General features: G+C 60.8%; 2 protein-coding genes across 2 annotated transcripts; both read right to left on the bottom strand.

The window, feature by feature from the left end:
• Nucleotides 1-482: 482 nt before the first annotated feature.
• Nucleotides 483-1,506, bottom strand: LOC117066576 (the record flags this gene model as incomplete). The annotated part of the gene is made up of 1 exon (XM_033181950.1): nucleotides 483-1,506. A coding segment is annotated over one exon (996 nt), but the record flags the coding sequence as incomplete, so codon positions are not given.
• Nucleotides 588-9,784, bottom strand: SLC25A10 (solute carrier family 25 member 10). The gene is made up of 11 exons (XM_033182620.1): nucleotides 9,396-9,784; nucleotides 6,510-6,629; nucleotides 5,870-5,984; nucleotides 5,728-5,776; nucleotides 5,433-5,474; nucleotides 4,577-4,620; nucleotides 4,363-4,433; nucleotides 3,947-4,039; nucleotides 3,571-3,648; nucleotides 1,705-1,761; nucleotides 588-1,616 (listed from the first exon to the last, which is right to left on the bottom strand). The coding sequence occupies exons 1-11, from the start codon at nucleotides 9,486-9,488 to the stop codon at nucleotides 1,515-1,517; spliced, it is 864 nt and encodes a 287-aa protein (XP_033038511.1). The 5' UTR covers nucleotides 9,489-9,784; the 3' UTR covers nucleotides 588-1,514.
• Between the last annotated feature and the right edge of the window lie 4,132 nt (nucleotides 9,785-13,916).

Here is a 13,916-nt window from a genome sequence, read left to right as displayed (position 1 = left end):
GGCGACAGAGCGAGACTCCGTCTCAAAAAAAAAAAAAGGGGCCTCTTTGGGAGGCCAAGGTATGCAGATCCGCTGAGCTCAGGAGTCTGGGACCAGCCTGGGTGGTAGCACAGTGAGACCCCAATTCTATAAACACATACAAACATTAGCCACGTGTGGTGGCGCACACCCATAGCACCAGCTACTTAGAAGGCTGAGGCAGAAGACTGGTTTGAGCCCAGGAGGCCCAGGTTAGTAAGCCAAGATCGCGCCACTGCACTGCAGCCTGAATGAGAGAGCCAGATCCTGTCTCAAAAAAAAAAAATTAGTGCTTGCTGTTGGTGGGGTGGCCCCATGCGGTCCAGTCTCTACACTGCCTGAGACCCCTCAACCCCAGACTCCTCGTCTCGTTCCCTTCCCCCCAACACCAGTTTTGGTTCCTCCTACTTAAACAATTCCTTCACCCAAAGGCCTCCCAAATGCACAGCGAGGACCCTGGCTCCTCCCCAAAAGGCCTTGGCCTTGTCCTCCTTAGGGGGTGCAGGGGGTCCTGCTGGTCTGGACAGCAAGGCAGCCAGCAGGCAGGCGGTGCAGGCAGGAACAGACGCGGCAGCTCCCGGCATTTATTGACTGCAGCCCCCCACAGAGCACACTGCCCTTCCCAGGTGGAGCGAACCCCAGCGACCAGGGAAGCAGAGAATGCAGCAGCCACCCCGGGGGACTCCTTGTCGGGAGAAGACCCTGAGGAGGAACTGCAGCCCGACTGGGCCATTCCCCCAGGGAGCCAAGCGGGAGGGCCCAGGGACCCGAGGGACACCTGCACAATTCCTGAAGACGAGACCGCCTGCTGGTGAGTGGAGAGGCTTTGGCAAAACTGTTAAAGCCACTGTGGGGTGGATGGGGGCGCACGGGACCTCGGTGGCCTTTCACCCTCACCCGTGATGGCTCCAGAACCTCTCTGGGCCCCTCCCTCCCAGGCACTTGCTTGTGGTCTGCGTTGTTTGTTCCTCCCACCCAGCCGCAGGGTCTTGGGGAGAGTTGCGGCTGCCCGAGGACATGGAAGGTCTGGTCGCTCTCAGCAGATACAAAGTGCACAGCTAGCACTTGGGTGAGCAACAGCCAGGGTGCACCCACACTCTGCCACCCGAGTCCTCGATGGAAAGTGCTGGAAGATGCTGCTTTGGGCCTCAGAGGCAGAAGGCAGGGATAATACCCTCCCCTGGCCCAGGAGAGGGGAGAAATCAGCCTCTGGTAGCCCGTTCCCCTGAGGAGCTGCCAGCGGGAGAGGCAAGGCCACGCAGCGCCCAGCCAGGAGAGCCTGGGAGCCAGAGCAGGGGTGGGGGTGCAGCTACAGCTGAGAGGGGACGAGGCCAGGAGGAGCTCAGCCAGCAGGTGGGGGGACAGCAGGGGCCTGCTAGGGAGGACGGGTGGCCATGGCCGGCGAGGTTGTGGCCCCAGAAGCAGGTGCTGGGCTTGGGACTCTTTGGAAGAACTTAGCGCAGCTGGCCTGGCGGCCCAGCCATTCCCACGGCGGGTCAGGATGGCACTTTGATGCCAAAGTTTTTGCGTAGCTGTTCCAGAAACACAAAAGTGAGCACGGTGTGGGGGATGAGGCGAATGCCAGCTGGGACGAGGCCCTGGAGGGAGACAGGGAAAATGAGAGACACAGAGTCCGAAGGGACCCGCTCCCCATTGCCCGAGCCGCCACCGCCGCCACCACTGCACCTTGTAAAAGGCCAGAGGCCCGAGCTTCGCTGTCTCCACGGCGCAGTGAAAAACGCCCTGCAGAAAACGCAGTGAAACAATCAAAACGGCTGCTTCTCACCCACAAGGCAACGAAAATCCCTCCCAGGCGCCAGCCAGGCACCGTGGCCCGGGGACTCTCAGTGCGGGTTGTGGGTGTGAGTGGCAGCTGCTGGCTGGTAACAGGTGACCACAGGTCTGCAGGCACCGGCCAGGTCAATGGCCGCCCTGCTTGCTCATGCAGTACAACCAGGGCCCGAGGGTGCAGCCCAGGGTCCAGCGGGCGGAGGGGGCTGTGAATAGAACCATGAGAACCAGGGACGCAGCACGGCAGGGTCAGGGAGAAGAGCAGGGACAGAGCCATGGGCTCTGCAAACGTGGAAGCCCCACGGAGCTGGCGGGGGCCCAAGGGAGGAGACCCAGAGCATTTACGAGGCACAAACTGCCATGAGCAGCACCACCTCCGTTAATCTGTGAAAGAAATGTTTTGGCTGGCACAGTGGCTCACGCCTGTAATCCCAGCACTGTGGGAGGCTGAGGCAGGCGGATCACTTCAGGCCAGGAGTTCAAGACCAGCCTGTCAAACATGGCGAAACCTTGTCTCTACTAAAAATAGAAAACTTCACCGGGCACCGTGCCGTGTGCCTTTAATCCCAGCTACTTGGGAGGCTGAGACAGGAGAATCATCTTGATCCCAGGAGGCGGAGGTTGCAGTGAGGGGGGGAAAAAAAAAAAAAAGAAAGTTTTTTTTGTTGTTGTTGTTGTTTTGAGACAGAGTCTCGCTCTGTTGCCCAGGCTGGAGTGCAGTGGTGCAATCTCAGCTCACTGCAACCCTCGCCTCCTGAGTTCAAGCAATTCTCCTGCCTCAGCCTCCTGAGTAGCTGGGACTACAGGTGCCCGCCACTACGCCCAGCTAATTTTTGTATTTTTAGTAGAGACGGGGTTTCACCATGTTGGTCAGGCTGGTCTCCAACTCCTGACCTCATGATCTGCCCGCCTCAGCCTTCCAAAGTGTTGGGATTACAGGCATGAGCCACCATGCCCGGCCGAAAATAAATGCTTTACAACAGAGTCTCACTCTGTCACCCAGGCTGGAATGCAGTGGTACAATCTCGGCTCACTGTCACCTGGACCTCCTGGGCTCAAGGGATTATCCCACTTCAGCCTCCTGTGTAGCTGGGAGGCACATGCCACCGAACCTGACTAATTTTTGTTTGTTTGTTTTTGTTTTTGAGATGGAGTTTCACTCTTGTTGCCCAGGCTGGGGTGCAATGGTGTGATCTCAGCTCACTGCAACCTCCGCCTCCCAGGTTCAAGCGATTCTTCTGCCTCAGCCTCCCGAGTAGCTGGGATTACAGGCACACGCCACCATGCCAAGTTTTTGTATTTTTAGTAGAGATGGGGTTTCACCATGTTGACCAGGCTGGTCTTGAACTCCTGACCTCAGGTGATCCGCCCGCCTCGGCCTCCCAAAGTGCTGGGATTATAAGCGTGAGCCACCGCACTGGGCCCCTAATTTTTGTATTTTTGGTAGAGATGGGGTTTCAGTATATTGCCCAGGCGGGTCTTGAACTCCTAGACTCAAGCAGTCTGCCTGCCTCAGGCTCCCAAAGTGTGGGGTTACAGGCGTGAGCCACTGCGCTGGGCCAAGAAATCCTTCAAAACAGAAACAAGGCAAAGGCACTCAGCGGCGCGACCCTCTCCGGAGGCCAAGTGCTGTGCAGAGATAGGCAACTAGAAGGGAGGCGTCCCCTTCCCCAGGTTCCCAGTGCGAGCGTCCGCGCCCTGGAGAGGTGAGGGGACTCGCTGGGCTGCACAGCCTGACTGCACAGGCAGGGCCCCGCTCACCTGATACTCCCCCTTCGAGTTCATTAGACGGGTCTTCAGCACATCCAGGGGCTGACACAGGAACGTGGCACATCCACCCTGGGGAGGGGGCTCGTCACCAGCGGCCTGCCAGGTACCCCTGGCACCACTGCCAAATCCCACCCGCATGCCAGTCCACAAAGAGCCCCTCGACCTGACTCCCGGGGCCAGGAACATGCTGGCGGGGGCACCAGGCTGACCCATGAGCTCTCAAAGCCCTGGCACCCACTTATGAGCCCCGGGGGGGACTGACAGATGCCCGAGGCCCCCACCTCCCCCAGCGCTCGCCCCATCCTGGGTGCCCTCAGCTCCCAAGGCCGGCCCAGGGACACCCACCCTAGCCACGCCAGCCACTTACCGCAATAAAGCTGGCAACAAAGTGAGTAAAGATGTTGTCAGACAGGTACCCGGTGCTAAGGACCAGCTGCTTGGCCTGGTCGTAGCAGGACAGCTGCAGTGGGACAAGGGCGGTCAGGGCTGCAGTGGGGGGCCCAGCTCAGGGAAAGCACACAGTGCCCCAAGCGAAACCACCTGGCAATGGCCAAGCACCTGCTCCGTCCATCCGTGAGGCCCAGAAAGGGGAGGCACCTGCCAGGGGTCCTTCACAGGCTGCAGCCCTGACCCACCCATGCCCCCAATCCCGCCCCACTAAGGCCACAGCTGGTGGTTCCCCAGGAGGGTCTTGGTGCCCAGTGCCTTGTTCTATGGCCTCTCTGAAGATGGAAGTCAGAGGTCGCGGGCACTGCCCACACCCACCCCACGCAGGAGGCCTACCTGGCCCACGGTGACTAAGGCCCCGCGGCTGGATGCCATGGTCGCACCTGAGAACAGTCTCCTCAAACCCTCTGCACAAGCAAGGGGTGAGGCAAGGGGTGAGGCCAGGCACCTGGCCCAAATCCCTCGGTGCCCAGTCCTGCACAGCGCTGCCCACCCTGACTGCAACCCCAGACCCTCGCCTGTGCACAGCACAGAACAACCTGCCCCTCACCTTCACGAGCCACGCGGTACAGGCCGTCCAGCGCGTGGGCGTAGCTGCCGGGGACACAGAACGACCACATGAGACTCCCCCTGACCACTGGCTCCCGCAGAGGGTCCTCCCAGGCCCTGTTGCAGGCCAGGGGTTCTTGAGGAAGCAGAGGCCTCATGGGCCTGACGAGCTCTCCCTGGGAACATCTGAGGCTGGTCCTACCATCCCATAGCCACCCAGTTCACGTCCCATAGCCACCCCGTCCACCCCGCCGGCCCACAGCCACCCCGTCCACCCTGCCGGCCCTCAGGGAGGAGGCTCCATCTTTTCCAACAGAGCCCCTGGATGGGCACCACTCCTAAAACACAGGTCTCCTGCCTGCCAGCCCCCGGGAGTCCTGAGGGAACACAGTCTGTGCACAGCTAGAAGCCAGAACTCCCCAGGGTCCTTGGAAGCGGCGGGGAAAATGGCTCATGCTACAGTTGGAGCGGACCCCAGGCCCTGGAAAGGCCCCGGGCCATGGCAGGAGGGTACAATTGCCCTGAGCTGGGCAGGGAGGCAGTGCCTCCTTCGGGCATTTCTGTCGCATGCGCTCTCTCCACACCTGGGGCCTTCGCCTCCGCACTCACCGCCCGGAGTGCAAACAGGCCCAGCCCGCAATCCAACCAGGCTCTCCCCACAGGAAGAACCCAAAGGTCCTGGGGGGCAGAGGGACACCCCCGAGTCCAGAACAGCCGTCAGGACCCTCCATGGACCACACAGGCCCCGCAGCCTGCTGGAGTCCCGGCTAGGTCACAGCAGAGCAGCTGGGGGCCCGCTCCCGCCCAAGCCTCCTGCACCCCAACCACCCGAGAAGGCAGGGCTGCCCATGACTCACTTGCGCCGCTGACCCTGGGGCAGCTTCACGTCATTCTGCATCCTGAAACAGAAGCAGGTGGCGGGAGGGGCAGGCGGGCCGAGGGGCCTGGGCAGCCCTGGCAGAGCCCCATAGGCAGCAGGGGAGCTTATGTTGGTCAGCGGGGCCCACAGGACAGGGCACACTGGGCCTCAGGGACACCCACCCTCCTATGTCCAGGACACCAGGGTCTGAGCGGCTTGTTCCAGGCTGACCCCACCCTGCGAGCAGCCCTGGCAGGCCCTAGTCTTGCAGGTAGGGTAGAGGGGACACCAACCTGACGTTGACCAAGTCTGCGGGCGTCCCCACGAAGCCTCCAGCTAAACCTGCAGTGACACAAACCCCAGAGACAAGCAGAATGACACGTGGCGTCCTCAGCCCACCTGGCCACCCCGTGCCCCTCCCACCTGGCAGCTCACCACTGATGGAGCCCAGCAACACCTTCTGGTGGAAGGGGAGGGGCCCCTGGCTGCCCTTGGCCACGCGGTCCCGCACAGTCTCGTAGATGGCGAACCGAGTCAGGGAGTAGGTCATCTGGGGGAGAAGGGGCCGGCTTGGAGGGGTAGGCATGCCCCACATCCCTCAGCCTTACCACCCTGGCCCAGCCAGGGCCCCCCTCAGCCCAAGGGTCCACAGGGACCCTGACGGGCCATTGGGCCAGCATGCAGCTGAGCCAGTTCACAAATCTAGAGCTGCACCCTGCTTTCTCTCTCCCTGGGCCTCAGTTTCCCCACCGGTAAGTGGCGGCCTCAGGCCCAGCCCTGAGAACTGGGTGGCTGCCCATGGAAGGCCCACCCTGGGGTCACCAACTCTCGGCCTGGTAGGTCCCTCCTTGCACAAAGTCTTGAAACAGGGACGGAAGTAGCTTGGAGGCCCACTGCGGGACTGAGTCCGTCTGGGAGCCCCAAGGGGTCGTGGGGAGTCCAAGACTGGCACCCACTGCACACCTGTCTGCACAGCGAGGCGCTCAGGCCGCTGTAGAGCGCCAGGACCCACCGCACACCTGTCTGCACAGCGAGGCGCTCAGGCCGCTGTAGAGCGCCAGGACCCACCGCACACCTGTCTGCACAGCGAGGCGCTCAGGCCGCTGTAGAGTGCCAGGATGCCGTCGGTGCGCACCACCCGCAGTGCCATGCCTGTCATGCGCAGCTTCACCTCCTGCTGCGTCTGCAGATGCACCTGCGGGAGCAAGTGTTCTCAGACCCCACAGCGACCCCAAGGGATCGGTGCCAGGTCCATCCAGAGAGGCGGAAAGTGAGACAGGAGACAGTGATAAGGCCTCCCACGGCCCTGCCCCGGGACTCCACACCCCTGCTTGGAACCAGCTCACACCATTGCTTTCCAAGAGCAACCACATCAGCGGACATGGAGCCAGAGGACATGGAGCTGAGGGTGCCCGTGAGCCCCGCGGGCGCCCGCGCTGCACCTGAGTCCTGGCTGCACTGGCCGCAGGGGCTTGCCATTCTCCTTCTGCAGATGAGGAAACTGAGGCACGGAGCGGTAACGCATCCGCTGGTGCCATCAGGATTTGGGCCCAGCAAGGAGACCCCAGAGCTCTACTTATTATCCACCACACCCTGTCTCAAGAGGGACAAACGTTTACGGGGACTCAGAAACGGCCAGGGAGGCTGCAGGACATGGGAGACTGAAGAGGTAGCCAGAAGGCCTTGAAAGGCAGCAGGAGCTGAGCAGCGGACAAGGGGGCGGTGTGGCTGGCGGCAGGGCACAGCAGCCTCCTCCGTAAAGCACCTAGGAGCTGCGGGCAGGCACTCGGGGGCCGTCAGCCCGACAACCTCCCATTCCGTTGGCCTCCACCACTCACAGGACCTCTGCCTCCTGGCCTGGCGAGCTGAGAGCTCCAGGCAGAAGCGGAGTGGGCCAGGGCCAAAATGGAAGGCCTGCATCTGGCCCAGGATCCCAGCTCCTGGGTCCCACTCCCAGCACTGACCCCAAAGAAACCTATCCACTGCTCAGTGTGACCTGCACACGCATGGCCCCTGTCACACACACCCAGGGGGGCGGCAAAGATGGGTGGGGACAGAGAGGGGCCTCCCATTGTGCTAGCCCAGCAGAACAGAGGGACTGGGCCACACAGGCAGTAGCCCCTGTCTAGGCCAGATGCCACAGTAGGGACTGTAGGGACATGGGACAGAGTGATCAAGAAGCTTTAAGACGATCTTTCAACAGCCAGAGAGCCCTGGTGAGCAGTCCTCAGGGGCACACCTTGACCACAGCCCCATATGCTGCCAGCAGCTGGCCTTCTTCCACCCTTCCAGGCCAGAGGGCAGTCCCACCTCCACACGGGCTGCCTTCCCTGCCTCCCCCAGAGAGTGTTCTGCACCTGATGGGGTGGGGCCAAGAGGCAGTGAGGCTCAGAGGGCTTTCAACACCCAGAGGGCCCGTGGGAGAGGCCCTGGGGGAGGGGCATCTGTGCGGCACCCAGGAGGAAAGGAAGAGCCAGATGCCAAGGAGGGGCTCCTCCTGCCCATGCCAGTGCCTTCCTGTCGCTGGGACTGCATCTCACTGGCCCTGGCTGCCTGTGGCCTGGGAGCTCTGCAGGCCTCTCCCAGGACCAGCGAGGTCTCAGGTACCCCAAGACACCCACATCTGCTCACCCGGCCTTCACACAATGGCCAGCAATGTTGCTCATTAGTAAAGCCAGTCCCCTCAAAAGCTGCTGGAATACAAGTCCCCTGGGCAGGCTGCTAAAATAAAGGTCTCCCAGACAGGTGGCTGCCCAGTGACCACAGCCAGGTTCACAGGGCAGGGCCCGCTGGGCAGACTGTGCAACGCCTCAGGCCCTTTCTTTGTTCTCTGTGGCAAGACAGGGTCAGAAAACAACGCCCCTTGGCTGTCCCTCGGAAACAAGGAGAGCTCTGTCTTATTTTGCCCCATAAGCTTTTTTTTTTTTTTTTGAGACGGAGTCTCGCTCTGTTGCCCAGGCTGGAGTGCAGTGGCCGGATCTCAGCTCACTGCAAGCTCCGCCTCCCAAGTTCACGCCATTCTCCTGCCTCAGCCTCCCGAGTAGCTGGGACTACAGGCGCCCGCCACCTCGCCCGGCTAGTTTTTTGTATTTTTTAGTAGAGACGGGGTTTCACCGTGTTAGCCAGGATGGTCTCGATCTCCTGACCTCGTGATACCCCCGTCTCGGCCTCCCAAAGTGCTGGGATTACAGGCTTGAGCCACCGCGCCCCGCCCCCATAAGCTTTAAAAAAAAAAAAAAAAAAAAAAAGGTAAAAGAACGGTGGCTGCTTCTCGTGCTGAGAAATGCCCACTCTCATAGAGCCAGGACCACACGCATTCAGGGTCTCCCGCATCTCTCCTGGGGGTGTTCTGTGTCTCCCGCATCTCTCCTGGGGGTGTGCTGGTCCTAACATTGCTTCCAGTGCCCACCCAGCTCTCCGGAGGAAGCAGCCCAAAGCCGGGGCACAGGGTCACCCCACTTGCCCAGGGCCACGTCCGGCGGTGTGCTAAGCACCCCTGGGTGGGGGGCGGCTTGGCCCATGCCCTGGGTGTGCTACAGCCAGCACGTCTCCAGATGCCGATACCTGTGCACCTCACAGAACTCCCCCCACGACTTCCAACTGGGCGGAACGAGTGTTCTTGAATGTCTGGGGGTGGGTAGCTCAGACAGGCCAAGTGACTCGCCCAAGGTCACCAGGTATTAAAGTGCAGAGCTGGGGCTGGATCGTCACCTGCTGAGAATTGGGAAGCCGGCCGGGAAGCTGGGGAGCCCGGCTGCGCCCTGCAGGCCTAGAGCTCGGCGGCCAACAGCCGAGGGACACCCGGGATCGGCCACCCGGGCGTCGGGGGCCTCCTCGGTGTCTCCAGGAGGGGGCTCCGGGCACAGCGATCCCCGGGTGCGTGGGGCCGGACTGCTGCCGTTGCAAGCGTCTGGGCGGCGCCAGGGTCCCATCCTCCCCGCGTTCCGGGCCCCGGCCTCACCTTGAGCAGGTCCAGCGGGTGCGTGCAGCAGGCGGCCCCGCAGGAGGCCAGCCCCCCGAAGTACCAGCGCGACACGCGCGCCTCGGCCGCCATGTCCCAGAAGAGCCCGACCCCGGCCCGACCCCGGCGTGGACTGACCCGCAGCGCCCCGCGCCCCGCGCGCGGTTCAAAGCGCCGCCCGCGCACCCGCACCCCGCACAGCCAATGCGCGCGCGCACCCCGGGGGCGGGACCTCTAGGCCACGCCCCCAGAGGTGCAAGCGTGCCCGGCGCCTTAAAGCGGCCGCGGAGGGGCGCCGAGCGCGGTGGGCCCAGCCTGGGGACGCGCGGGTGCTCCGGCGCTGCTGGGTGGCGTCCTCGCCTCCCCAGGCTGGAGCGCGACGCTGAAGGCCACCGCCCAGGAACTGGCCCCAGGCTCACGGGACGGCGGCGGGCGCCCTGCCAATCCCCAAGAGGTCCGGCCTCTGGCCCTGAACCTGCCCCCCGCCTCCGTGACCACCCCGCCGCGCAGGCGCTGGCTCGTGAGTCATCCGGCGGGGGCCACGTGTGTGCGGCGTGAGCCCTGCGTCCACTGGTCTGCAACCCCTGCCCCCACGAGGGCTCAGCCCCGGCCCAACTGCAAGAGAACAGAAAACCGGCTTCGGGAGCCCGGCGCCGTGGCTCACTGCTGCAATCCCAGCTACTCAGGAAGCTCAGGCAGTAGAATCGGTTGAATCCGGGAGAGGAGGTTGCAGTGAGCTGAGATCGCGCCACTGCACTCCAGCCTGGGCGACAGAGCGAGACTCCATCTCGGAAAAAAAAAGTAAAGAAAAAAAGAACCTGCTTGGGGCCAGATTGAATAAAAACTGGGAGAAAATGGCGGTTACGAAGGACTTGCCTCTCCCTTCCCACACACAGATGCCCGGGAGCTCCTGCTCAGTTCTGGTCTGGCCCTGACCAGACGCCCCAGGCAACCACCCTGGAAGTGGGGCCCCGGGGTGGGTCCTGGGGCTCCCGTTCCCACGAGATGCCTGCCTGCATCTGGGCCCCTGCTTGGATTCCATTTCCCTGCGAAGAACAAGGAGGTACTAGTGTGTTCCTGGCCCAGGTGCACCTGCTGGGGAAAATGAAATTTAAGTCCCCAAGGCTGCTTTGGGGCTGGGCCACAGGGATGAAGAAGCTGCAGCTCCACCTTGGTCACTGCTGTCTGGCTTCCCCCACCCTCCAGGGCGAAAGGTGAGGGGCACGAAAAACAACTCGTGGTCCCTGAACCCCTCAAGCACCAGAATGTGTCCAGCTCTGTCTCTGCACATCCAGCGATGCCCTAGCTGTGTCAGACGCGCAAGACACAGGATTTTCAGCTTGGCTGTGGGTTTATTGGGCTGTAACCCCGACATAGGCAGGCAGGCTCTGTATTTGTCTTCATTGGCCAACAGGAGGAGACTGTTTTCTAGACCCTTAGGTGGCGTCTGACCCCATAAGTCATCAGCGGAAGATCTGGGCTGGGGAGTGAGCAGCTGACCAGAGGCGGTCCCTCTGACCCTCAGGTGTCGCCCACACAGACCCTAACTACCTGGCGATGGGGAAGGGTGCCAGGTGGACACGGGGTGAAAACACAGCCACATCTGGTGGGGAAGCAGGTGGAGATGCTCAGGAGGTAGCCAGGAGAGTGTGGCATAGCGCTGTCCACATCAAGCCTGGGCTGGGGCTCCACATGTGGAGATGCTGCAAAGGCACTGCAGGGACTCAGAGGGATCACACTGGACTTAAAAGGCCCAGAGCAAACAGACTCAACAGTTAGGAAGCGGCCTGATCTCAGTGTAAACCAAGATGAGTTGCATCTGTCGGCTCCCAATTACTAAGAATCAGGCTGGCCGGGCGCGGTGGCCCAAGCCTGTAATCCCAGCACTTTGGGAGGCCGAGACGGGCGGATCACGAGGTCAGGAGATCGAGACCATCCTGGCTAACGCGGTGAAACCCCGTCTCTACTAAAAAATACAAAAAAAACTAGCTGGGAGAGGTGGCGGGCGTCTGTAGTTTCAGCTACTTGGGAGGCTGAGGCAGGAGAACGGCGTAAACCCGGGAGGCGGAGCTTGCAGTGAGCTGAAACCCGGCCACTGCACTCAGCCTGGAGCAACAGAGCGAGACTCCGTCTCAAAAAAAAAAAAAAAAGAATCAGAGGCGATGGAAACCTTGAGGGAAGCAGGGCCTGGAGGGCCAGTGTCCCCTGAGTCTGTGAGACACTCCAGGAAGGAGCGGGGCGGGATTGGGCTGCAACCTGTCCCTCCCAAGGCCACCTGCAAGACAGGGCTGGAACAGACTGCTGGCAGATACCCCCAACCCACAGTACACTGGCTCCCAGCTGGAGGAGGAACCGCTCCAAAGCAGAAAGAGCAGGACCCCGAGGCTAAGGAGCAGGAACTGAAGAGATTTACAAAGAACAAAAAAGGCTGGGCATGGCAGCTCTCACCTGTCATCCCAGCAATTTGGGAGGCCAAGGTGGGAGGATCTCTTGAGGCCAGGAGTTTCAGACCAGCCTGGGCAACACAGTGAGACCACATCTCCACAAGAAATCAAAAGATTAGCCAGGCATGATGGCATGTGCCTGTAGTCCCAGCTACCTGGGAGGCTGAGGTGGAAGGATTGCTTGCGCACAGGAGGCCGAGGCTGCAGTGAGCCTTGATCAAGCCACTGCACTCCAGCTCGGGTGACAGAGTGAGATCCTGTCTATATTAAAAAACAAAAATAGGCTGGATGTGGTGGCTCATGCCTGTAATCCCAGCACTTTGGGAGGCTGAGGTGGGCGGATCACCTGAGGTTAGGAATTCGAGACCAGCCTGGTCAACGTGGTGAAACCCAGTCTCTACTAAAAATAGAAAAATAATCCCAGCTACTTGGGAGGCTAAGGCAGGAGAATCGCTTGAACCCGGGAGGTGAAGGTTGCAGTGAGCCAAGATCGTGCCATTGCACTCCAGCCTGGGTGACAAGAGCAAAACTCGGGCTCAAAAAAAAAATGAAATTAAAAAAAATTTAAATAAGGCTGGGCACATTGGCACACACCTGTAATCTCAGCACTTTGGGAGGCCAAGACAGGCGATTGTTTGAGGGAGTTCAAGACCAGCCTCGCCAACATGGTGAAACCCTGTCTCTAATAAAAACACAAAATTAGCTAGGTGTGGTGGCGCATGCCTGTAATTCCAGCTTCTTGGGAACTTGAAGCAGGAGAATTGCTTGAACCCGGCAGGTGGAGGCTGCAGTGAGGCAAGACTGCACTACCAGCCTGGGTGACAAAGTGAGACCGTTTCAAAACAATAAATAAATAAATAAGTAAATAAATAAAACATTAAAAAAATAGAACAGAAGCGCAAGGATCTGCAGGGGACTGAAGTTTGTGAACTCCGTGAGCTGGAGATGCCAGGAGGGCAGTCAGAAGGTGAGGAATCCTGGAAAACAGGAAATGCATCCGAGGCCGGAGACTTTTTCAAACGGTGAATTCAGAACTGTAGGGCAGGGACTCACGAAGATCCCTGGTTGATTTTCAAACGGATCGTAAGTTACGTCAGTAGGCCCAAGGGGGTGGTTGGGGCAGACTGAGCGAGCTCATGGGACAGGGCTTCCCGTCTAGCCTCCGACTGTGGCCTGGCATCCACGGGTTACTGTGGGGGTCCCCCGGCAGGGAGGACGGAGCCTCTCGGTGGCTCCTGCGAGTGACCTGGCAGATGCCTGAGCCAGGGCAGACAGTGAGGAGTCACCGGTGGAGATTTTGCTGGTCTATCTGATCTGGTTGCAGCCTGGATGAATACAGCATGCCTGTCTGATCCCAAGCAGGGCTCGTCCCTGAGCTCAGATATTTGCTGCCTTCCAGAGGGGAAAGGCAGTTGGGGTCAGGTCAGCAGGGCATCAGGCAGAATGCACCCAGCCCCAGGTGGCAGTGTCACCTCCTGAGGGAAGAATCGTTAACCCCTCAAAACAGCTACCATGGTCAATAGGGACTTCCAGGCTTGGGACACAGCCTTTCCTGGGGACAGCAGGTTAGTCAGACAAACTCTACCAGAAGGCCTTGGAAGAGGACCTGGGCCAGGGAAGGTGTGTGTGCCTAGTGAGCCTGAAACTCCCTGCTGCTCCCGCTCACCCAGGAGTCCCAGTCAGTGGGCAGCTCCCAGATGCACGGTGCCCCTTTCTGGTCCTATCCCAAGGTATCCTTCCACCAGCAAAACTGAGGCCGGAGGGCATGGCAGCCCACGGGGCCATCACACTGGGCATGTTTCCTGAAGCAGATGCCGAACGTGCCCTGTCTCTGGCCTCATGGTGGGCCCACAGCTGGGGGGCTGGCCTTGGTCATGGGCCAGCTGAGACAGAAATCCTCTGATTCTCTCCCAGGTTTGGCTGAAAACAGGCGTGCCCAAGAAAAGCAGGCCACGGCTCCTTAGAGTAAGGCCCTGGCCGTTCCAGCCAGTTCATGGGGCCACGCCCCCTGCACTCAGCAGTGGCACCAAGGGGTCTGTAGCCTGAGGGTGGCTGCCAAGGGCTGCCAGCACTGGGC

This window comes from Trachypithecus francoisi, unplaced genomic scaffold, assembly GCF_009764315.1.
Source record: "Trachypithecus francoisi isolate TF-2019V2 unplaced genomic scaffold, Tfra_2.0 Lachesis_group20, whole genome shotgun sequence".
Classification (NCBI taxonomy): Eukaryota; Metazoa; Chordata; class Mammalia; order Primates; family Cercopithecidae; genus Trachypithecus; species Trachypithecus francoisi.
Note: the sequence above shows the minus strand (reverse complement) of the source record. Positions and strands in the feature narration are given on the sequence as shown.